Here is a 23,890-nt window from a genome sequence, read left to right on the forward strand (position 1 = left end):
ACTCCTCAACAGGCTTCCTTTGTGTCCCAGCTGGGCGCGCTGGAAGCCCCTGATCAAGGTGTGTGAGAGGGAGACAGCATCCACTCCCGGAATCTCCCCAGCCCCTGCTAGCTGCGGGCCACTTTTGGCCCTCCATGGCATGTAGATGTCCGATCGAGCCCCTACCTTCATTTCTGTAAGCTGTCTTCCTTGGTGTGCTTGTGTCTGAGTGTTTCCCCTTCTGAGAGGAGCCATTCTGCACCCTAAGTGACCCCATCTTTACTTGGTCACTTGCAAAGATCCTGTTTCCAAATAAGGTTATATTCACAGGTGATGGTGTTAGGATTTCGGTGTCATTTGGGGGAGCCACAATTCAACCCGTAACAGCCTATGTAAACTTTGCTTTGTGAAATTAGAAGGTTTGCCCAGATTTGTTCCTAGTCATGAGTGCAGCGGATTCACCCAAGGAGACACTCCAAAATATACAGTTTCCAACACAGAGGCTTTGATGGATGCAGCTTGAGGCGGTCTTGACATGTTTGTGGAGATCATCAAGAAGGCTTTCTCTGTGTGAACCACTGCCCTGGCTTATGATGCGCTTTTCACTTATGAGAGTATGTGGCTCATACCAGTGCTAAGCTCTTCATGCTATCCAATGCAGAAACTTCCTGGGCCACATCAGCATCCAGAAAGCCTGTTCCAGGTACTCAGGATACTGGACATCCCTCCCCATGTGACTTCAATCTGATCCTGGGCCTCCCAGAACAGCTTCCCAGCATGTCTTCCCAAAGACCAATCATGCTTCTAGGGCAGCCTCTCTCACCCCAAGTCAAGTGGCAGTTTTATTTATTTATTTATTTATTTATTTATTTATTTATTTATTTATTTATTTATTTGGTTTTTTGAGACAGGGTTTCTTTGTGTAGCTTTGCACCTTTCCTGGAACTCACTTGGTAGCCCAGGCTGGCCTTGAACTCACAGAGATCTGCTTGGCTCTGCCTCCCAAGTGCTGATATTAAAGGTATGCGCCGCTCCCCCACTGCCGCCACCGCCGCCACCGCCGCCGCCGCCACCACCACCACCACCCAGCAAGTGGCAGTTCTTTATGACCGTGTTGGTGGGTGTTTATGGAGCTATACAGGCATTGCCTTTATGTGCCCTTAAGGAATTGGGAAGGAAGTGTGTGTGGGTGGGAGGCAGGGCCAGTTCTCTGTGCCATCCCATGTTCGTGTCTTCCTGTCCACGAGTGATTGTTTTTGCTAGGGTCGTGGAGGAGGTTAGAACATGTTTCCTGTAGTGACTCCCTAAGCTTGACTCATTACACCAAGCTGCTCAGAAACGTGGCAGTGTCTACTTTAGACCTCCTGCAGAATGCTGGGTAGTCATCAGACTGACTCACTGAAGAGAACAGAAATTATTTTGGGGGTGATGGAGGGGAGTTTGTTATGTTCTGAGTGGGGATTTGGAGGTGCTATATCTGGGACATTCAGCCGCTGTGGTGGGGTAAAGGCCCAGGAGACTGAAGTATTTATCTCTCTGCACAAGTGGACTGTTTGGTGTGTGTGTGTGTGTTGGGTAGATAAGGTTAGGACAGATAATTTCATTTCTCATTCTTAGAAATAAATATTGTGAAGAATCTGCCTTATGTCATTTGGGAGGGAGAGGTTTGTTGGCAGAGCCTGGTGTGTGCGCTAAACACGGGTTCCGTTGCCAAACTACACACCTCCAGCCCCACAAATCTGCCTTGTGGAGATAGGAAGCCAAGGCTTCATTGTCAAAGCTGCCCTTTTCTGTGAAGTGCTGTGTGTGTGTGTGTGTGTGTGTGTGTGTGTGTGTGTGTGTGTGTGTGTGTGTGTGTGGTGCAGATAGGTTTTGGTGTGCCAAGAAAAAGCCATTGTGATCTCATGGGGACAGAGTGCAGAGGCTCTTTCCTCCTGTGCATCTTGGGCAGAATTACAAGAGTATTTGAGACCTGGAATTCTGATTGTTTTCAGTCTGGGCAAAAAGCAGAAGGTGCAGTTAGTAAGTAGTTCAGAGTGGCCAGGAGTGGTCCCTCGGTCGTCTCGCAGGGTGTAACACAAGGGTGGATCCTCTGGGTCCGTTTATCTTTTGTTTGAGACAAAGTCTGTTGTTGCCTTAGACTAGTCTAGCCTGGCCTAAGAGCTTTAAGGAATCCACCTGTTTCTGATCTCCTCATGTTTCTGTCTTCCCAGTGGCTCTGGGGATCCTAATTCAGATTCTCATGCTTGCAAGGCAAGCACTCTACTGACTGAGACATCCCTACCAAAATTCTTGCTGACATGGCTGAGAGATTGGCAATAGCACCCTAGGGTGAAAGTTAGTGAGGGACTGGACTCTGCTGGGAAAGCTGGAACCAGGAATGGACACAGATCTGAAGGCGCAGCTGCCTGCAGAAGCTGCCCAAGGGAGAGAGAGGGTTCTGGATCTCACCTTGCTCTTGTCCTCCAGTTTCTTATTTGGTATTCTCCATTGGTCAGACAGGCATTTGAGAAACTGAGTCTTGGGAGTGGCTGTTCTGTGATAAGCTCAAACATAAGACTGTCTTGGGTCACAGAAGTAATTCTGACTTTGCCAGCTTTTTGCTTGTTTTGTTTTGTTTTTGTTTTTTTGAGACAGAATTTCTCTGTGTAACAGTTCTGGCTGTCCTAGAACTTGTTTTGTAGCCCAGGCTTGCCTCATACTCACAGAGATGGACTGCCTCTGCCTCCTGAGTGCTGGGATTACAGGCATGCGCCACCACTGCCTGGCTTCTGCCAGCATTTTTGCAAGGACCCAGCTCTGGCACACCATTCTGCTAAGCCCTCAGTCCTGGCTGAACATCATACTGGATTCCTGACAGCTCATAGTTACATGTGCTCTGAGGATGGAGTTCCAGGAGAGTTGGTGGGCCCTCCCTGCAGCTGTCTATAAGTCAGGAACAAGTGTTTCTGTGCAGAAACAGATGGCTGCATCACCTCCCAACTCTCGTGATTACGAAGCAGCTGCTGGAGCTGAAAGGCAAAGGGATTAAGGGTTTGCAGCTCAGTGCTGGTAAATTTGGAGTGTGGCTCTAGGTGAACAGTGAGATGGGAGGGACCTGAAAGGAGGAGGAAGGAACGTCACCGTTGTTGGGGAAGAGTGCATGGATTTTCCTAGAATAGGGCCTCTTATAGTTGTTTTTTTGTGTTTTTTGTTTTGTTTTGTTTTTAATCTTTAGGGGCCCACCACCCAGCTCCCAAATAAATACACAGAGACTTTTTCATACTTATGAATGCCTGGCCTTAGCTTGGCTTGTTTCTTGTCAGCTTTTCTTAACTTAAATTATCTCATCTATCTTTTGCCTCTGGGCTTTTACCTTTCTTTATTCTATATACCTTTCTTTCCTTTTTACTCTGTGGCTGATTGTGTGGACGGGTGGCTGGCCCCTGGTGTCCTCCTCTCCTTCTCCTTTTCTCACTCCTCCCTCTTCTCTTGAGCCTAGATTTCTCCTCCTATTTATTCTCTCTGCCTGCCAGCCCCATCTGTTTCTCTCTCCTGCCTAGTGATTGGCTGTCCAGCTCTTTATTAGACCAATCAGGTGTTTTAGATAGGCAAAGTAACACAGATTCACAGAGCTAAACAAATGCAAGATAAAGAATGCAACACATCTTTGCATCATTAAACAAATATTCCACAGCATAAACGAATATAACACATCTTCAACTAATATTCCCCAATACCTTCCAGTGCTTGGAAGTGGGGGAAATAGTACTGTGTATATGTGTGCTTAGGGTCAGAGGGAGACAGGATGAGGAAAGGAGATGGCAAAGGTATGGGAGGCTGCTGAAGGAAAGAAGGTCTTATATAGATCTTGGGCTCCAAGGAAAAACATCCAGTGTCTTATTTGTATGTGTGAGGGGACACTGGGCACTGTTTCAGCTTTTGTATGTGGGTATAGCCTACTATTTGGTTTCCTTGCGGGCTGTCCTGGCCTTGGAACACCGGGCCAGAGCCCTAAGAGAGTCTAGGGGCTGAGGGGCAGACCTATCCTTGGTATTCTCCCCACATGCTCTGAACACTGGGAATTCTGCATGCGTTACCTAAGAGCCTACTCTCATTTCTTTCCCATTTGCCAACAGGTGGATCTTGAGCGAACTTTTACATTTCGAAACTCAAAGCAGACCTACTCAGGGATTCCCATCATTGTGGCCAACATGGACACCGTGGGGACATTTGAGATGGCTGCAGTAATGTCAAAGGTGGGTGCTTAACCGTGTCACTACGTCCTCAGCTTTTTGGTGTGTGTGTGTGTGTGTGTGGTGACTGGACTCATTCTTTGCTGGGTCTGCTTGTTGCCAGGAACATGTCTTTCCTGCTTCTGTAGTCAAAAGATGTTCCACATCTGAACTCTGCCCTCTATGAAATGGTCTAGATATGGCTCTGACTCTTCTGTGACAATGCCTGTGATGGTTTTAGAAATTAGGCTTTCAAAAGGAAGTTAGGCAACAGGATGAATGCCATATTGGAGAGGACCATGTGCTTTCAAACGAAGACAGCCACTTTGCACGTAGCACCTAATGCATTGGGTTGGGGGGGGTGCTATATTGTTTCTGTTCTAATGTGTGTCTCAATTCTTACCATAACTCCACGGGGGTAGGCTCCTTTTGCAGATAAGGAAACTGAGGCTGACAGAGAAAGAGGAGGGACATTTCGCCCCAGGGCCTTCAGTCTAGTAGAGAGGCAGGACATAACCCCAAAGTGACTCCTGAATCCACAGGACACACCTCTAAAATGGATGGACCCCAAGGCAAGTTCCAGGTGTCTTTGGACTAGTGGCTTGGCCTGAGGAAAAATGGAGCGAACGCCAGTTGTAGGCATTTGTTGCCTCACTGGGCCCTGTGTCAGGGATGAGATTCTTCCACATCTGAGACTGGAGTGTTTCCTGATGAGGATGGAGTGGTGTATCTGTTTCTGCTTGTCATGTCTGCCAAGTGCAAAGATAAATGCAATTAGATGGAAAAGCATCTCACTGTGGGTGGCAGGTCTGACCATGGGAGGCATGGCATTCATTATCAAGCAGTGATGGGGAGGGAAAGATTCTCAAATTATGAGCTCAGAAAGTGGAGTTGGAGGTCATGCACCTGACTGAGGATTGGCTATGTGGCTGTCAGCTCTATGCCTCTGCCAGAGGGGGGTCTGAGGCGAATAAGCTAATTGCTAAAGGGATGTGGTGTTTTTCCCCCCTCTCAATCTTTTCCTTGCTTTTGTTGTTAATGGCTGCTCGTAATGCAATTTTAGTGTATGCTGTGGTGGAAGAAAGTGTCTTGGAGGCCTGTGTGTTAAAGGATTTTTCCCAGGGTGGCACTTTTCAAAGGAGTAGAGCCTTTAAGAGTGGGGCCTGGCAGGAAGTCTTCAGGTCATTAGAGGTGTGGGACCCCAGGCCTTAAAGGGGAGAGTGGGACCCCAGTGTCTTCCTCTGACCTTTACTCCCTGGCTGGGGATAGGGAGAATCCACCATCTATGTACTGATATGCTACAACCCCAAGATGAATGGACCCTTGAGTAGAGCAAGCCAAAATGAACCTTTCCTCATTATAAGTTTATTTTATAAGGTATTTTGTTATAGTTATCATTGATAGCAATTAACAGTATAAATGGGTGTAGGGCTCAGGGAGCAACAGGCAGCCTCATTTGTCTTCATGCTAGATTATTATCCATGAATAACCTGGAACTTGCTATGCTCCATCCCATTTTCTTTTTTTTTTTCTTCTTCTTTTTTTTTTTTTTTTAAGAATTTTTCTGTTCATTTTACATTATCAACCACAGATTCTTCTCTCCTCCCTCTTCTCACCCCCTAGCCTCCCCCCCCTCAACCCACCCCCCATTCCCACCTCTTCCAAGGCAAGGACTCCCATGGGGAGTCAGCTGAGCCTGGTACACTCAGTTGAAGCAGGTCCAAGCTCCTCCTCCTGAACCAAGGCTGTGTAAGGTGTCCCACCATAGGCACTGGGCTCCAAAAAACCTGCTCATGCAGCAGGGACTGATCCTGTTCCCACTGCCAGGCCCCTTAAGCAGGTCAAGCTAAACAACTCTCTTGCCTATGCAGAGGGCCTAGTCCAGTCCCATGGGGGCTCCACAGCTATAGGTGCACAGTTCATGAGTTCCCACTAGTTTGGTTTGGTTGTCTCTGCACATTTTCTGGTCTTGATATTAATACCCCTTGCTCATAGAATCCCTTTTCTTTCTTTTCGGCTGGACTCCTGGAGCTCGGCCTGGTATTTGGCGGTCGATCTCTGTATCTGCTTTCATCAGTTACTGGATGAAGGCTCTATGATGACAGGGTATTCACCAATCTGATCACCGGAGTAGGCCAGTTCAGCCACTCTCTCCACTATTGCTAGTAGTCTAAGGTGAGGTCACCCATGTGGTTCCTGGAAACTTCCCTAGCACCCTGTTTCTCCCTGTTCCCTTGATGTCTCCCTCTATCAGGGTATCTCTTATCTTGCTCTCCCACTCTGTCCCTGGTTCTAGCTTGACCATCCCATTCTCAACCCTCACCCCAACTCCCACTGCCCCCCACCTCCAGTTTGCTCATGGAGATCTCATCTATTTCCCCTTCCCAGGATGATCCATGCGTCCCTCTTAGGAGTCTCCTCCCTCCTAGCTAGCTTCTCTGGAGCTGTGGATTGTAGTCTGGTTGTCCTTTGCTTTACATTTAGTATCCACTTATGAGTGAGTACATACCATGTTTGTCCTTCTGAATCTGGGTTACCTCACTCAGGCCTTTCCCATTTCCATGGGTAAGTTCCCCCAAAATGCCATAGCCTACGTTGGCAGAGATAATCATGCGTGGTTCTGTGAGTTTTCTATTTTTAGGATCCACAGACAGTGTGAATTAATAGAGTCACAGAATTGTATAGTGGGAATTGGAGGTGTAGGGTGATTCAGAAATTAGAGAGACCTCAGAGAAGGGAAGTTTGATTCTGGCCATTGTTGTGAGCAGTTGCTAAATTAATAATTTCTTCCTCCTCTGTCCCACCCTCTTCTTTGAGGCAGGGTCTTGCTCTATAGGTCTGGCTGGTCTTCTGCTGCTATGGGTTCTCCAATTTCAGCCTTCAGAGCACTAAGTGATAGAGGTTTAGGCATGTGCCACCCTACCCAGCTTTGCTATATATTTCTTAAATTCTTTAAGCACTGATTCTCATAACAATAATTGTGGGAGCCTGTTCTCGGGTTCCTTGTGGCTTTACCCAGCAGGTCCGAAAAGAGGATGATCAGGACCACGGGCCTGAGTGCAGGTGTCTGAGATGGTCTGCACTTGGCTGTGCTGGGGGAGGAGGTCTTTTGCTCCACCCCCTTGGCATCTCTATAAAAATCCTGGGCCAGAGACAGTCGGGGCCCGTTGGAATAGGTTCCAGGCCCTCTCAAGGCTATCCTTTATTTTCTATCTGTTTATCTCCACAAGATTCTCCGCTATAAATCCTTCTATCTAATATTTCCTGCTGATCGCACTCAAGAAAACTCTGGGAAGCTGTGGGGGTGGTGGGTAAACGCCCCACAAATAATAATTCTGTTCAAAGTTGTTCTGAGAATTCCATGGTGTCTGCAAAGCATTGGCCCAATGGTGGTCAAGTCGAGTTCAATAGATGTTATATAGAGTTCAATAGAGTTATAGGGTTATCTACATAACCTCCTCCCTTTTTGGCTTTCAGAAAAAAAGTCTTTAGGTTGTGTGTTGGAGGAACCTTTGGGTGCAAGGCAAGGTCCCTTGGGTGGCTGAGCAGAAGCTTGCATTAGGATGCTCACTCTCTGCTCTGGGGGCCCCTCTACATATGTGTTCTTGGGTGTGGACAAAAGCTAGACAGGCCAGCTGGGCGGGAAAGCTCCTTTATTCTTGCCTCTTGGCAGACTTTCTCTGGCTGAAAACACGTTGTCTGATCATATCAGAGCAGGAGACCATTTTGTGGTCCTTGCTTCATTGCATACACCTTTGTTTGTTTTTTTGGTTACTAGGAACACATTCAGAGCAAATTAGGCATGAATGGCAGCCACAGATGGATTTGTCTGAGGCTTATCCCTCAGGTGGAGAGGGAGACGGGTTTCCCTGGCTCCTTCCTGACAGACAATCGGTTTTGTTTCCCAGCATGCCATGTTTACAGCCGTTCACAAGCATTACTCCTTGGAAGACTGGAAATGTTTTGCGGAAAACCACCCTGAGTGCCTGCAGGTAAGGTGACACGTTTGAGTGACAAGGGCTGAGGGGAAGAAGAGGCTTCATTGATGTCAAAAGTATTTGGAGGCTAGTGGGTCGCTGCCAGGGCTCTGCTGAGGAAACCTGCCGCACCAGGTATTAGAAAACGCAGGCTTTCCTTCTGAGGACACCACGGAGAGGAAAGCATCCATCACCAGAGTCTGGGGAAGGCCCTGCTTCCTCAGGGGTTTCTAGGTGAATCCAATCTTAGTGCTTTTTCCTGGCTACAGACAGCGTGTCCTAATTACAACAAATTGCTTTGTATTTCAGTACTCAACACACCTGCTAGGATGGCTGTCATTAGAATGATGTGAAAATCGTTGATGTGGAGAAATTGGAATGCTTGTATGTAGTTGGGAGGAACGTAGGTGCTGAGACTGCCTTGTAAATGACCTAAAAACTCCCAGTGCTGGATGGTTTAATGTCAATTTAACACAGGCTAAAGCCATCTGAGAGGAGGGAACCCCAGTTAAGAAAATCCTTCCATGAAATCGGGCTGTAGGCAAGCCTGTAGGACATTTGCTTAATTAGTGATTGATAGGGGAGGTCTCAGCCCATCGTGGGTAGTGCCATTTCTGGGCTGGTGGTCCTAGGTTCTATAAGAAATCAGGCTGAGCAAGCCAGTAAGCAGCACCCTCCATGGCTTCTGCATCAGCTCCTGCCTCCAGGTTCCTGCCCTGCTTGAATTCCTGTCCTGACTTCCTTGGAAGCAGAAGCCAAATAAAGCCTTTCATCTCCAAGTTGCTTTGGTCATGGTGTTTCGTCACAGGAATAGTAACTCTAAGACACTCCTCAAGAGAGTAAGCATGAGTTACCGAGTGACCCAGCAGTTCCATTTCTAGAAGAAATGAAACCATGTGTTCACACATAGACTTGTTCGTGAATGCTTATGATGTTTACAATAGCCCCAAAGTGGGAAATATAAACTAAACAACTAAAATGTCTAGTTAGTGGACAAATAAATAAAATATGATCTATCAATATGATAGACTGTTGTTCAGCCACAAAAGGAAACGAAGTACTGACTTACATTATAGTGTAACATATTTATATATTATATTTGTAAACAAATCTTGAGAACATTTTGCAGAGTAAAACCCATACATAAAAGCCCTCAAGTGTGATTTCATTAACAATTGCCCATGGTGGGCAAATACTCAGAGACATGGCTATCTGGGCCTGGTAGCAGGAGGAAGGAATTAAAGAATAATGCCTAAGGTTCATTTGGAGCCAGGCCTGGTGCCGTAGCCTGTAATCTCAGTTACTTAAGAGGCTGAGGCAGGAGGAACTCAAGGTCAAGGGCAGCCTGGGCAACTTAGTAAGACCCTGTCTCTGAAATAAAAAGGAGGAGGGAGCTTGTGATGTAGCTCAGCCAGGATTTACCTGTGAGGATTAAAAAGTGTGTGACACCCTAGATTCAGTACCTAGTGCTGCCACAAAAGATCAAAAATCCTTCTGGGAACCAGGAAAATGTTCTATGATAAGGGCATGACTAAATATGCTAAAATTGTCGTGTACTTAAAGTGATGTCTTAGCTGGGGTTTCCATGGCTGTGATGAAGCACCATGACCAAAAGCAACTTGGGGAGGGAAGGATTGATTTCATCTTACAGGATGCACATTGAGTAGTCCATTATCTAAGGAAGTCAGTGTAGGAACTCAAGACAGACAGGAAGGGAAGCAGAGGCATGGAAGAGTACTGCTCACTGGCTTATAGTTTGCCTAACCTACTTTCTTATACCACCCAGGACCACCAGCCCACAGATGGCACTGCCTATAGTGAGCTGGGCCCTCTCACGTCAGCCATCAATCAAGAAAATGTACCACACACAGGCTTGCCCATAGGCCCAGTCTGGTGGGGGCATTTTCTCAATTGAGATTCCCGCTTCCGAGATGACTGTAGCGCGTGTCAAGTGGACATAAAATTAGCCAGGATGGGTGATTCCCATGCTGTGTTGCTCTGTCTCAGTAGCCCAGCTCCACTAAGTAAATGGGTGTTCAAAAATGATATCTATAAGCCCTCCCATCACATAACTGAGTTTCCTTCCAATACATTCTGCTGGTTCTAAGCCAAATCCAGCAGTGAGGTCTGGGCTTGCCTCTTTGTGGGCAGATCATTTATGATGAGATAATGATTTTGGGTGCTGGCATGGCTGCGGCTGCTGTCACTATGATTTAATTAGGTGTGGACTTCCACTACAAAAAATTTGGTTTAAGAGATAAAATAATTCTGGCTCAATATAAAGTCTTTCGTTTTTGATATATTATTCAGAGTGTCTCTGCATGCTCCTTGTATATGCCAAAGTCCTTGGTTGCTGAGGTTCTGTAGATAAATCTACATCTAACTTATATACATCCTCCTATAGATTTAAATCATTTCTATATGACTTGTAAAGTCCCATGTAATACAAATGTTATATAGCTAATTATTGCATATTACTGTTTAATAACAACAAAGCAACAAACATCTCTCATCAACCTGGGTGTAGCTTTTTAAAAAGACTTATTTTTATGTGTGTGTTTGCCTGCATGTATCTGTGTGCATTACATGTATGCCTAATGCCAACAGAGGCCAGAGAAAGGTGTTGGAGCCTCTGGAACTGGAGTTCCATATGGTTGTAAGCCTTTGTGTGGGTGCTAGGAACCAAACCTAGGTCCTCTGTAAGAGCAGTAAGCACTCTTAACCACTGAACCATCTCTCCAGCCCCTGGTTTTATTTACTTGCTTGTTTTAAGACACAATGTTTTAGTTTCCCTCCTCTATTTCTGTGATGAAACACTCTGACAAAAGCAACTTAAAGGAGCATTTATTCTGGTTCACAGTTCAAGGGTACAGATGGTCATGGTAGGGAGGTCAAGGTAGCAGCAGCTTGGAGCAGCGGATCACATGTATCTGCAATCAGGAAGCCTAGAGTGATGAATGCATACTGCTCAGCTCCCTTTCTCCATTTACACATACCTCAGGATCCCAGCAAAGGAATGGTACCACGGGCCCCCCACCTCAACTAATGCAACCAAGGTACTCTCCCAAAGGCATGCCCAAGAGGCCTGTCTCCCAGGTCATTCTAGAATCTCTCAAGTTGACAATACTAACCATCACTCAGGGCATGATGTACCTCAGACTGGCCCTTATTTAGCTCAGTAGGCAGAAGAAAGGACCTTAAGCACTCTTCCAGTTGAGGCATATCCCAGCCATAAATTTCCTTAACCTGTAAATGGGTGTTGTTCTCACTTGTTCTTTCTGGAAACTTCCCATGGTGCCCTTCTGTGAGTTTCCCCCAGGACACATTTTGCATCAGTAGCTCTACAGTAGTTCAGCACAGCAAGCTTGAGAAAACTGAGTGGAAGCTGAGGATAAGGCCTCAAGGATTGCAGAATCTGTTTACTGTGAGGTTTTGTTGCTGAATCTCAGGTTCAAGGATAGGTGTAAGCCAAGGGTGGGAAAGAAAACACAAAGTTTGGGTCAGCCATGGAAGGATCAGGTCTCCTTTACCTCTGCCACTGTTTGTCCCTTGAACAGAGCCTCTGTGTTTGCTCAGGGTAGACCTCAGAGGGTTGCTGGATGGGGGAGGGTCTTCCTTTGAATACTGCTGTTCATGGCTGTCTTCTGTGCTTCACTTTGTCACAGCATGTAGCCGTGAGTTCGGGCAGTGGGCAGAATGATCTAGAGAAGATGAGCTGCATCTTGGAAGCTGTGCCACAGCTGAAGTTCATCTGCCTGGATGTGGCCAATGGGTATTCGGAACATTTTGTGGAATTCGTGAAACTGGTTCGATCCAAATTTCCTGAACATACCATCATGGTAGGTATGATAAGGACTCTAGGAGATGCAGTGTGCTGGGGGTGTGGCCTGTGCCTTTCCATTGTGTTGCAAGAATAGTTTCAAATCCTCAGGAAAGGGAAGATCTGAAGGACTAGCTTTCCTCTAAAAAATGAATACAATCCTGATCAACATCACAGATGGGGGTAAATGGTATCTATTGTCTGTTAGCAGATGAGACCTATAAAAAAGAAAGAGTGGTATCTCCATCCCCCCTTGATAGTGTACTTATTTTAAAATTGAAAACGCATGCCAGACTTTCAGCATGATGTCCTATACCCCACCCATGCTTGTCGGCAGACATCTGTGCCCCTGGGGTTAGACTCTGTGACATAATCAGTTTATGAGAGTCAATTATGGCGGTAGGTTGGTCGAGATGGCATTACATCTAAGGCCTTTGTTTTGTGACTTTTCATCCCCTTTCTGTATCTTCCCAACTATCAGCGCCCTTACTCACTGAAACTATGTTGACCCCTCTCAGGACTGGCTAAAGGATGTGGCAATCCTGAGAGGCACAGCTGGGCTTTAGGGACAAAAAAGCTATTGTATTTTTACCCATCTTTACTGGTCTTAGTCAGTATGGTATGTAGGGAATGGCCAGTGCAGGGTTCGCCCCTGCCACCTCTGTGTTTTCAAACCTGTTCGCCTCACCTTTCCCCCACAGGAAGTTGGCAGAAAGGCATTGTTTCTGCTAGTGGAGTTCAGTCATCTCTTTGGGGACCTTTCTTTGCTAAGTTGCTTATAGTCATGATATTTTACCACAGCTACAGAAATCACCTCATGGCAAGGAAAATGGGTCAGGGTCAAGGTATTTCTCTTCAAAGACATGCCCTTATCCACATACTTTTTTCAATGAGGTCTCACTTGGTTCTTTATGTAGCCTGTTTCCCTATGAACTCATCGGTGGATGAGATGCATTCATCAGTGAAGTCAGTACCTTCTTGATCCGGTCACCACCTCTCAGCAGCATCTCCAGCTGAGAACCGAACCTTTTAGGGAGCCCCTTCATACCATACCCAGGCCTGCACTTCCTGAGATAGACTTCCTAATGATGAAGCTGCCAAGGGAATCTTTCTCTGTTGACCCTTTGACGGGGATTCCTGACCCAGCTCCTCTTAGCTCTTACCTGCTCTTGAGACAGATCTTCATCTGACTTCTCTACATCCTCCACAGCCTTTGCTGAGCGAGCAAGCCAGCCACTGTGTGTATTTGAGTCTGTGAGCCACTCCAGCAAATGACCCGAGAAGGCGGTCATCGAATCTTGGGTTTAAAACCAAGACAGCTAGGGGCTGTGGGCAGCCTACTGCTCTGGGTTCGGACTGAGCTCAGATCTGTCAGGTGTGACACTCTCCATCAGATCTGTGGGATCTGACACTATTTCCAGGTACCATCTGAACTGAGTTAAACTGTAGGACATTCTGCTGGGAATTCCTTAGTGCTTGGGGGGACACCCATGTGTTTGGGTCACAAAACATGTGTTTGTTGCATGTGAGAGTAAGAGTTTCGCTTTCTCCTGCATCCATGAGTACTCAGTGTGTTTTAGGGAGATGTCAATTTCCTCTCCTGTTTCCAACATCTTGGTAAAGACTAGGAACAGTTATTCCACATTTACTATAGACCAGGAATCTTAAACTCTGATCTGTGGGGCCGGAGAGATGGCTCAGCAGTTAAGGGCACTGACTGCTCTTCCGGAGGACCTGGGTTTAAATCCCACATGCAGCTCACAACTGTCTGTAACTCCAAGATCTGACTCTCTCACACAGATGTACCTGCAGGCAAAGCACCAATGCACATAAAAGAAAAGTATAAATAAAAAAATAAAAAATTCTGATTTGTTCTTAGATTTGGGGATTTATCACAATGCCACATTAACATAACAAAACTGCACATTTAGACTTGGTAGCATCTTCTTGTCCTCATTCACCTGCCCCTGGGCGGTATGGGGTGAAAGGTACAGTGCCTTTGTTTCTAGTTGGGGAGGCTGACTTTGGGTCTACTGGAGCATGGTGAAGTTGCCATCCTTTCCTATGCCCCATTACCACTCATGCACACCTAGTTCCAGGCCCCACCTGGTGCCCCTGTCAGTAGCCTATGTGGGAACTTTCTTTCCGGCCACTTAAAAGAGGGAAGAGAAATCTGGAATTCCAGAACAGAAGCCCCAGTGTCTGACTGGGATGTGGTGGCCTTGAATAGCACTTGACATTAAGCTTAACTTCTCTGATTCCAGGTCAGGCATGTAGAAATCTCAACATGTATTTGTTAGGGATACTGTGCCCTTTCTGGATTCCATGAGACCAGGGAAGAAGGAAGGGCCCAAGGCTGCTGTGATCTGGAGGGGTCTGCAGGGGTCTGGGGGTGTCTGCAGGGGTGGGATCTACCTCTCCTGTTTTAGTTGTTCTGGAAACAGGGAGGTTGACAGCTGAGAAGCTTTTTCCACACACCGGCCTCATGGCATGCAGGTTGCTTACAAAGGATTAATGGGAAATGACGCAGGCTTAAGGAGGCGGCTTAGTGGTTCTTTTTCACATCTTTGGTAACTTTATAAATTATGAAAAGTGCACACACAGGGAGGTTTCTTAGGGCATTATAAGCCCTGGTTCAGCGACCCTGCATCCGGCGGTCCTCACCGCAGGTTTCCTCTTAGTTACTACTTCCCTCTTGGCCGCTTTAGGAATTGCACATTCCTAAACAACACCGTTTGCGTTGGCCTGGTTCAAGCTCTCTGTGAGTGGTCAGCCTGTCTGTGTCTTGTGTCATCTTTTGCCCCATGGTGTATTTGAGATCCCCCTGCTGTTTGCTCAGCTGTGTTTGTGATTACCAAGGCTGGAGGCCATTCCTCTTTCTCAGAAGCCTAGCTCACTTTTCTCCTGTCTCCACTTGGTAGCTAGTTATAGCATCATTAAACCCACCAAACTCAGTACCCTGTCTTACTCCTTTGCGCTGCTGTCAAAATACCCTACACTGGGTGACTTATAAACAGTGGAAACTTACTGGACGCCCACGACCAAGGTCCGCCCACTGTCTGGTGACACAGTTTTTTAACAGGTGATACACACCCTGTAGGTATGTCCTTGAATTGCAGAAAGGTCTGCACATGCTCCCTCAGCCCTCCCTAAGGAGCAGTAATCCCATTCATGAGTGTGCTCTCTTAGAGGCCTCCTTCATTGTCCATCCTAGTGTCCTGGGGTTTGGGTTTCAGGATATGAAGTTTGAGAGGACACAGACATTCAGACCACAGCATTCCTGAAGTCTGTGGGCTCATGACCGGAACCCTATGGGGACTTTTTAACTCTTATGTTCCTTGCTTGGGAAAAGGAGTTCGAGGGCACTAAGACATGGAGAATAATTGTGAGATTTACATGGATGTTATTATTATTAATTTTTTTACCCATAGAGCATACCCCAATAGTTGCTCAGTTGCTTTGGGGTAGTAAGTTCCATTGAAAGCATGTGCTCTGAACAGTGAGGCCCAGCACCACGGTGGGACCTGGGCAGTGGAATTGTTTAAAGACGTAAGAGAAGGGATGGGGACATAGCTCAGTTGGTAGAGTCCTTGCCGTGCAAGCATGAAGACCTGGGTTTGATTCCCAGAACCCATGTGAACAATGAAACACAAAGAGGCACATGTAGCCTCAGTGCTGGGGAGGTAGAGGCGGGCGATCCCCCGGAGCTCACTGGCCAGCCGGCCTAGCTGAATGAGAGAGTAGCGGGTGAAAGGGGAGAGAGGCCGGTCACGAAAAATAAGGTGGATGGTGTCATGAGGTTGACCTCTGGCCTCCATACTTAGGCACACAGTTCTCACATACACACATAGGGACACACAAAAATAAAGACAGGCACCACTTCTGGCTGGTGGGGAGGGCCACACTTGGCCTGTTTGCAAACGTTGTGTGCCATCCTCAAGAATAAAGACCAGGGGAGACTGGGCAGTACAGGAAGGAGGGGGGATGGGAAGAGGGAAGTGTGCGCAGCAAGGGCAGAAGCCAGGGGTTGCCAAGATGGAGCCTGGCAGAAGGGGCGGATGGTGAGTTCCCACAAGCCCCTAGGCCACCTCCAGCGGCAGCGAGGGCCTCCGCAGGCCTGCTGGCCGGCCAGGAGGTGTTCCGTGGCTCCGGTTGGTTTCCCTAGCAATGAACTGAAGACTTTGGCAAGGTAAATGTTTATTCCTAAACCATTCACCGCCTGCGCTGACCCGTGGAATCCGTGGTTCATTCAGAAACCTCCAGTGGACGCTCATGCCTTTGGCTCTCGGTGGTGGTTTCGAAAATGTTAATTTCTCTTTGCTGGCTCTCAGCCAGAGGCACGGTGAGGAGGAATTAGCATTTACCCAGTGTTCTTGAGCTCAAGGGTACTGGGTGAAGCATTGCAGAAGCAGGCGATTCCTGGCCTCTGCACCAGGCCAGTGCTCCTCCAAACGCCTGTTTGCCTTGCGGTTCACCTGTGGCCAGTGGGGAAGCGAAGGCAAAGGTGTTAGCTGAGAGAAGAGTCTAACTATTCCTAAGTGTTTTCCTGCTGAACGTTCTAGATACTCTTCAATGGGTTACTACAGACTCGGCACGTCTATCATTTTTTCCTCTCTTTTTTTTCTTTTTTGATTTCGTTTTTGATACTGGGCTTTGAACCTATGGCTTCACATGCTTAGACAGGGCTGTTTTCATCCTCTTCCCCTCCCTTCCTCCCCGCCCTGGACTGAACCCAGATCTTTAAACATACTAGGTGAATGTTCTTCTAAGTCACACCCCCGGCCGTCTTTTTTACTTTTAATTTAGAGACACTGAGTTGTCTACAGTGGCCTTAAGTTTGTGATCTTACTACCTCAACCTTCCATGTTGCTGGGATTATGGACATGTGCCACCATGCCCAGGAATCTCAGTTTTTAACTAGGACCCTGAAGCTGGAAGTGGCCCAGCTTCCCTGAGTCTATTAGTCTGCTTTCTGACAAGACCTGAGAAAAAGTTTTGTTTTTGTTTTTTTTTAAGTTAAGGTTTGTCTTGGCTTCAGGTTTCAGATATTGCAGGTCGGGGTCACATAGCTCTGTAGTTTCTGGGTCTGTGTCGAGGTGAACATCATGACAAGGTGTATTTGGTGGAGAAAGCCACTTACCTCACAGGAAGCAGAGACTCGGAGGTGACGGTGCTAGGGATAAGACACATCCTTCAAGGACACGCCCCCAGCACCCACTTCCTCCAGCTGGGCCCTGGTGTCCGGAAGTTCCCACCCCCTCCCAAGACCTCAAGAAGTTAGGAATTCATGAATGGATGAACCCGTGGGTTGATGCGGTGACTCCCTGAATTCCCCAAGTCCCACCTGTCAATCCTGCTGCACTGTGGACCCAGCATCTTGCCTATGAGCGTTGGGGATATTTGAGATGTAATCCATGACACTGGGACAGTAGGGATGACTAGCAGGATCTGCCTCCTGCCTGCCTCTGTGCCTCAGATCGGGGCACTTAGTTTTTGTTTTGTCATGGCTGCCTAGGAAGTGAACAGGCATGACTACCATAGTGACAGCCTATCATATTTCCATGGGCTATCACACTCTCAAGCCTGTATCCACTGCCCACACAAGGCGCTTCGTACTGATAGAAAGCACTCTCTCTTAATCACCCCAACCAGCCCCTTCCTACCCACAGATCTAACTCCCATGCCCAAGGGGCCACCTATGCAGAACTGGAAACTTGACACCAAAGCCCGACTGTTATCTTTATTTCTGATTGGGTCTTGTCCTCTTACGTCTGAATTGGGTCTTCACAGTTTCCAGCAGAACCATTCCTATTGGAGAAATAAACAGCTTTTCACTTTGTGAATGACACGTCTTTTGTCTAAATCTTTGGCCATGCTTGTGATCGTTTCATTGGGAGAGAATCTCAGCATTTGTGGAACAAGGGACATGCACACTTTTGAAGCTCCAATTTCTTTCCAGGAAAACTTGTGCTAGAAAAGAAATCCCACCAGTAGCGAGAGTTTATGTGATATTTTCTTCTCAATATTTAATGCTTATAACCACTGATGGTTGCCAGGCGGTGGTGGCACACACCTTTGTGAGTTTGAGGCCAGCCTGGTCTAGAGAGTGAGATCTAGAACAGGCACCAAAACTACACAGAGAAACCCTGTCTCAATGCCCCCCCCCCAAAAAAAACCCAACAACAACAAAATAACCACTGCTGATTTGATATATGAAAAGTAGACTCACACTGGTGTATTAATTTTGATTATTACTGATATTACTGAAGTTGAGTAAACTTGTGGCTTATATTAGCCATGTCTCCCTCTTTGTGTTTTTTTTTTTGCATTTTCTTACAGAGCTTATGAGTTCTCCATATGTTCCAGCTAGTCACCCTTTGTCATAGATCCACGTGCTTTTCTCTAGCTGGCTATTTGTTGATTGTATTGTCCGCTCGCGTGCATTTTATTTTTATAGAGATGGTTCTAACTTTGCCTTTACACTTCCCGGCTGAATTTACAGGAAAATAGCTTTACCTTTAACCCAACCCCAGTCCTCCATCTGCGACATCTGTCATCATTTTCTGTTGGCAGCTGGTGCTTATACTCAAGTAGCTTCAAGCTGGCCTCGTCACCTCTTTCTAACAACCTTTTTTTTTTTTTTTCTATGAAGTTCAGGTTATTTTGTATAAGTTAAAAAAGGAAAATTTCCCTCAGGGAATTAATTCAGTGAAAGGACACTTGGGCTTTGGGGGAGTACAGTGAGTAAGGCTGCATTCTGGAAAATGTGACTTCGCACGGTTGTGAAAACCCAGTCAGGGCACGTTGCCAAGGATCCCGAGTACCAGCTGAAGAATCCGTGGGGGCAGTGAATTGTAATCAAAGGCCTATTTTTGCTCTCTCAAGCTCCCGCAGTCAGAGAGCTTGTACTATTTCCGGCGCAGATGCATTCTTGTGCTGGATGGATTCCGCCACTTCCTGGCTTGCAGGTCTATTCTTAGGGCTGAAGCTTCTCTCCATTTGTAGACAGAGCCTGTGCCAGGGGCATATGGCCCATTAAGGCCTGCCTGCCCTTTCCTACCAAGGTGGGAACCCCAGCTCTAGGGCCACTCGGGTGCTTTCTCAACCACGAGGAGGTCAGTTTTCTAACCGTGGCTTTCTGGGTTCTATAGAGATCCCCCAGGGCTTTCACAGATGCCAAAGTTGCTCATGCCCATTGCTAAGGGTTTTGATCAGCTGACTGGGTTTCATTGCTTATGGATTTGGGGTTCCCTAGAAGATTTTGTTTTGATCTGACCAGTGTTGAGATGTTCCATAAGCCTGGCCTAGATACCCTCAAATTACTTATGTTTCTAAAAATTCTACATTTCTGTAGTTTGGCATGTCATTAATTCACCCAGGTGACTTCCCCAAAAGGGATCCCCTGCTACCAGCTTCTGTGTTGGAATTTAGTAGAAGGGGGAGCCAGGAACACACTCACCGGTTCTCAGACTTAAATCAACGTCAAAATTGGATGTAGTGTTTTTTGTCTCCTGGAACCCTGGTAGCCTCAATTTACACATACCCTTGGGGTCAGGAGTGGAGTTTCCCACTGACCACTCCATGACCCCTGTACCCCACCCCTGCCAGAGTCTTTCCTGTGATGGAGAGCTGTGTCCTTCCTGTCACAGGCAGGAAACGTGGTAACAGGCGAGATGGTGGAGGAGCTCATCCTTTCTGGAGCAGATATCATCAAAGTGGGAGTTGGACCCGGTAAGACCTGCTGGGATCCCAGGAGGGCTGTCTGTGGGGAGCAGGGGACTGGGGCTTGGGGTTCCTGGAGATGGCCACATGGGAACCATAAGAGACTCACCCAGCGGCTCAGGGCACATTATGAGGAAGATCACTGAGTATCCCCACGAAGCTCCTGGGAGGTCATTGAGCTGTTCTCTGATGACCCCAAGCACCTTCCATGTGAGCAGCCATGTGGGATAATCTTTTTGTACACTGTGAAGATCTGTCTTTCTTTTACCTCATCATTATTAATTTAAAAAAAAAAAAAGTCTCCATGTTGCTATTCAGGAGCTGGCAGTCCAAAGAAAGTCCGGTTACAGGCACGTAGTTGAGTTTTGAGGCCCTGCTTTAGCGTGTTAGTGTGGAAGAGAAGGCTGTATAGATCACTGATGGGCCATTCACCCTGAAGAGGAAGGGTGGGGTAGGGGATACACGAGGAAAGCTAATAAACAAGAATGGCTAGGTTCATGTGAATGTTTGAAGGACCCCAAACAGTGTAAATAGTCTTGTGACTAAGTGGCTACATTTGAACATGACCTGTGGCCCAGACGTTAGCCACACTGACTCCCCACCTGATACTAATCCACCTCTTAGACATGAGGTCCACCCACGGGCCTCTTGAATGAAGGAGTCAAGTAGAGCCTTAACCTCTACTTAATCTCATACAAGTTCAGTTCTAGCCTTAACCTGTGAGTTACTGTTCTTACTGGGACTGGCTGGCGTTTGCCTTCCTGTGTCCCATACCCAAGCATGCATTCTCACTGACATGTTCTAGAATTCTGTGCTGGACATCCATTATTACCCAGACTCAGCATTGGAGAGAAGGAAAGAAGATAGGTGCTTTACTTGGGTCTAAAAATAACAGCAGATACACAAATATATAACACACACACACACACACACACACACACACACACACACACCCGCTACCCCCAAAAGACAGTCTTTAAAAAGGAAGCAGACAGACAGGAAACTCATGCGAGGGGCATGGGGGTGAGTGCTGCCGTAGGAAGAGGACTTTTGTGCTGTGACAGCATGTGTAGGTGCATATATTAGAAAATGGCCCTGTCTGCTCATAAGGCATGCAGGCTTCTAACTACAGGGAGACTTCAGGCTCGGCTGTCATCCTGTGGTTTTCCTCGTTGCCACCCACTTAGGCAGTTCATAACTTTCTGAGCAAGATGAACAGTACCTGGTGTGCCCCTAAAACAGCACACAGAGACCCTACTCGACATGCAGGAGAAGGTGAGCATTGGCAGAGCAGGAGTGTTGTGTGACTCACTCGTGCTTCCCTGCATTCTTTCCATGCTATTTATAGAGCTCTCATGCACTGCATGAGGCTCTTCTCAGGGTCAGGTTAGACTAGAGGGTGAACTCCCCACAGCTTACTAAGCAGCAGAGAAAATACTCCCCAGCACCCCTCCACAAATAATGACCGAGGCAGGCTTCTCCAAAGACAACGTGATGCACAGCTTCCCTGGGGCCGCGACATTTAAGATGAAGCCTGAAAAATGAGCGAGGGTTGCCTGGGCAATAGGGAATGTTAGTGGGTGGTGGAGGGGAGAGAGAGAAGAGAAGAAAGGGGGAGGGGAGAGAGGGAAACCCCCAGAGTACAGAGAACCCCGAGGAGGGAAGAAACTTGCTGGTAAAAGCACAGGGGCAGATAAGAGGGGAGGCAGATGGGCACGGAGGTGGGTACTCACTTGCTTTGGGGGTAAGATGAGTTAGAAGTGGGAACAGGGGACATAGGATCTTGGTGTCCTCCTAGACCCAAGAGAACACAACCAAGACTGAATGGGACATCATGTGTTGGCATGACTACCGAGAGCCAAGCTGACCACAGGTCTAGACTGAGTGGGGACCCAGAGGGTTCAAGGAGATGGGGCAGGAGATATAACATGGAACTAAAGATGGAAGCTGGGTTATGTTGGGCCAGGGTTGAATAATAGAAATACCGTTATGTGGCTTCCTCCTCCCAAGGGTTCGTCAGGCCCAGGGACAAGCCCTTCCCCCTAATGCAAACGCATTCCGTGACAATCATACCAAGTAGTCTCCTAGGCTGGTCAGTGAGGTAGGAGGTCAAGTTAGTAAGCTGACCAAAGCTGAAGGTGAAGAAGGCGGCTGGGAGGATTCCCAGTGGCTCTTGGAAGTGGAATCTGCATATGTGGAAGAGTGAAAGATGGATGGAGGAGAGAGAGGAGACTGGAGCCTGTGCTCAGCCATTGCAGGGGAGTAGACATCACATGGAGGGGGGACAGTACAGTGAGGGTAGTGTGGGGGATGACGTCCAGGACATCTGCCGATGATGATGGTGAAGACTTGAGGGGCACATGTGGCCAGTGGTGTAGTCTATAGTGAGCCCATGTAACTGACCAGTCAGTACTTGTCCTCCAAGCATACATCCACTGTTATGCAAAAGTCACTCCTTCACTGAGGCAGGACCATACGATGGTGAAGAGGTATCATTTTAGGTTGTGTTCTACTCATGCAGAACCCTCCCTGAATCCACCTCTCCTTCTGCACAGGTTCTGTGTGCACCACCCGAACCAAGACAGGAGTGGGCTACCCCCAGCTGAGTGCCGTAATAGAGTGTGCCGACTCTGCCCATGGCCTCAAGGGGCACATCATCTCTGTGAGTATTAGTAGGATCTGGGAGCCTCCGGGGACCATGGGGGAGATCGTGATTGTGGTCCTGGCCCTGAGGGGCTGTGCTGCCTTCAAAGACCCTATTTCCAAACACTATCCCATTCTACAGGTTGTAGGGATTTGGATGTCAGTATGAACTTGGGAGGGGCTGACACAGGTCACCATAGTTCAGATTCAGGAGTTGGGAAATGCTTTGGGGAGTGATATGGAAGGGTGGTGGTTTGTTCCAGATGAAATGATACAAGAGAGCTGAAGAACATTGGAGAAACAAGAGAAAAGGGGCATTCAAAAAAAAAACAACCCTCAAAACCACTGTTTTGGAGTGGTGAGCTGGGAGCGGGTAGAAGAATGGATCACAGATGAATTCCAGGGCAACTGTGGGCAAGAACTCTGGGGGACATGTGAAAAACCGGGGCTTTCTTCCAAGTGCAATAGGAAGCTATTGAAGATGTCAGTGCGGGAGAAGGTGAGTGGGTTGGCTTGTAGCAACCTTCCTTTGGGAAAGACTGGGAAGAGACAGGCTGAGAAAAGAATCTAGTTGGGAAGGTGTGATTCAGACTGCAGGTGACCGCCATCCACTAAAGGGTAGGCAGCAAGTCTGCAGAGCCATACACCAACCTGAAGCATGTTTAGAGAATGGAAGTAAGTCTTGGCTGGTAAAGGAGGAGTCCACTTCTGCCCCACAGGCCGGTTCATTAGAGTGGCTACTGAGGAAAAAATTCACTTTGCGTTTATGGGTTCGTGTTGATTTTTGAGGTACATGACAGGCACTGAGGAGGACTCATGGGTTGGAGACTGGGCAACTAAAGAGCCCATTGGTCTTGGGAATTTATGAGTGGACAAGGAAGCAGGAAGATGAACAGGTGAGAGGTGAACCTCAGACCTTGAGTCAGGGGTACCTGACAGGAGGAGGCAGTGAGCTGAGGCAGTCGGATGCTTCCACCTCACCTGTCACCTGTTGAGGGCAGTATCTGCTAAGGCATGGGAATGAAGGAGTTGAGCATGGCACCAATATTCTGACAGAAGCTCCTGGAACAATGATGCCACCATCACCAGCCATCAAGTGTTACTAAGGATTGATTGAGTGATTGAATGACCAGGTGAAGTGGGTCCTTTCCTTCTGTGCATCTACTCCACATCATTCACAGAACCACCATGTAGACCATTGGCAATAGTTATGTGATTTGAGCTGGCATCATAGGGCCAATGTTGTGGTGGACCATGGCACCTGCTTGTATAGCTGAGATGGATGGAGGAGTGGATGGATAGACAGATGATGTGTCCAGTTGTTCCTTGGTGTTCTCAAGCGGTGGAGTCCAGCACTCCTGTGGAAACCACACTCCACAGATGTTCAAGTCCTTCTGCACAGTGCACTAGTATTGGGGTATAACCTCTATAAGATTCTCTTACACTTTAAATCATCTCCAGATTACCTAATAGAGTGTAAATGCTGGGTAAACTGTTGCTACCCTGCATGGCTTAGGAGATAACAAGAAAGTCTG

The 23,890-nt window shown here is 47.4% G+C and overlaps 1 protein-coding gene across 1 annotated transcript in view; it reads left to right on the forward strand.

Moving 5' to 3' along the window:
- Nucleotides 1–23,890, forward strand: part of Gmpr (guanosine monophosphate reductase) — a 41,043-nt gene that overhangs the window by 2,940 nt on the left and 14,213 nt on the right. Inside the window, exons 2-6 of the mRNA XM_006972831.4 lie at nt 4,098–4,217; nt 8,102–8,185; nt 11,836–12,009; nt 19,640–19,721; nt 22,268–22,374. Coding sequence (XP_006972893.1) covers nt 4,098–4,217; nt 8,102–8,185; nt 11,836–12,009; nt 19,640–19,721; nt 22,268–22,374 — 567 coding nt within the window. The remainder of the gene's footprint in view (nt 1–4,097; nt 4,218–8,101; nt 8,186–11,835; nt 12,010–19,639; nt 19,722–22,267; nt 22,375–23,890) is intronic.

This window comes from Peromyscus maniculatus, chromosome 5 (assembly GCF_049852395.1).
Source record: "Peromyscus maniculatus bairdii isolate BWxNUB_F1_BW_parent chromosome 5, HU_Pman_BW_mat_3.1, whole genome shotgun sequence".
Lineage (NCBI taxonomy): Eukaryota > Metazoa > Chordata > Mammalia > Rodentia > Cricetidae > Peromyscus > Peromyscus maniculatus.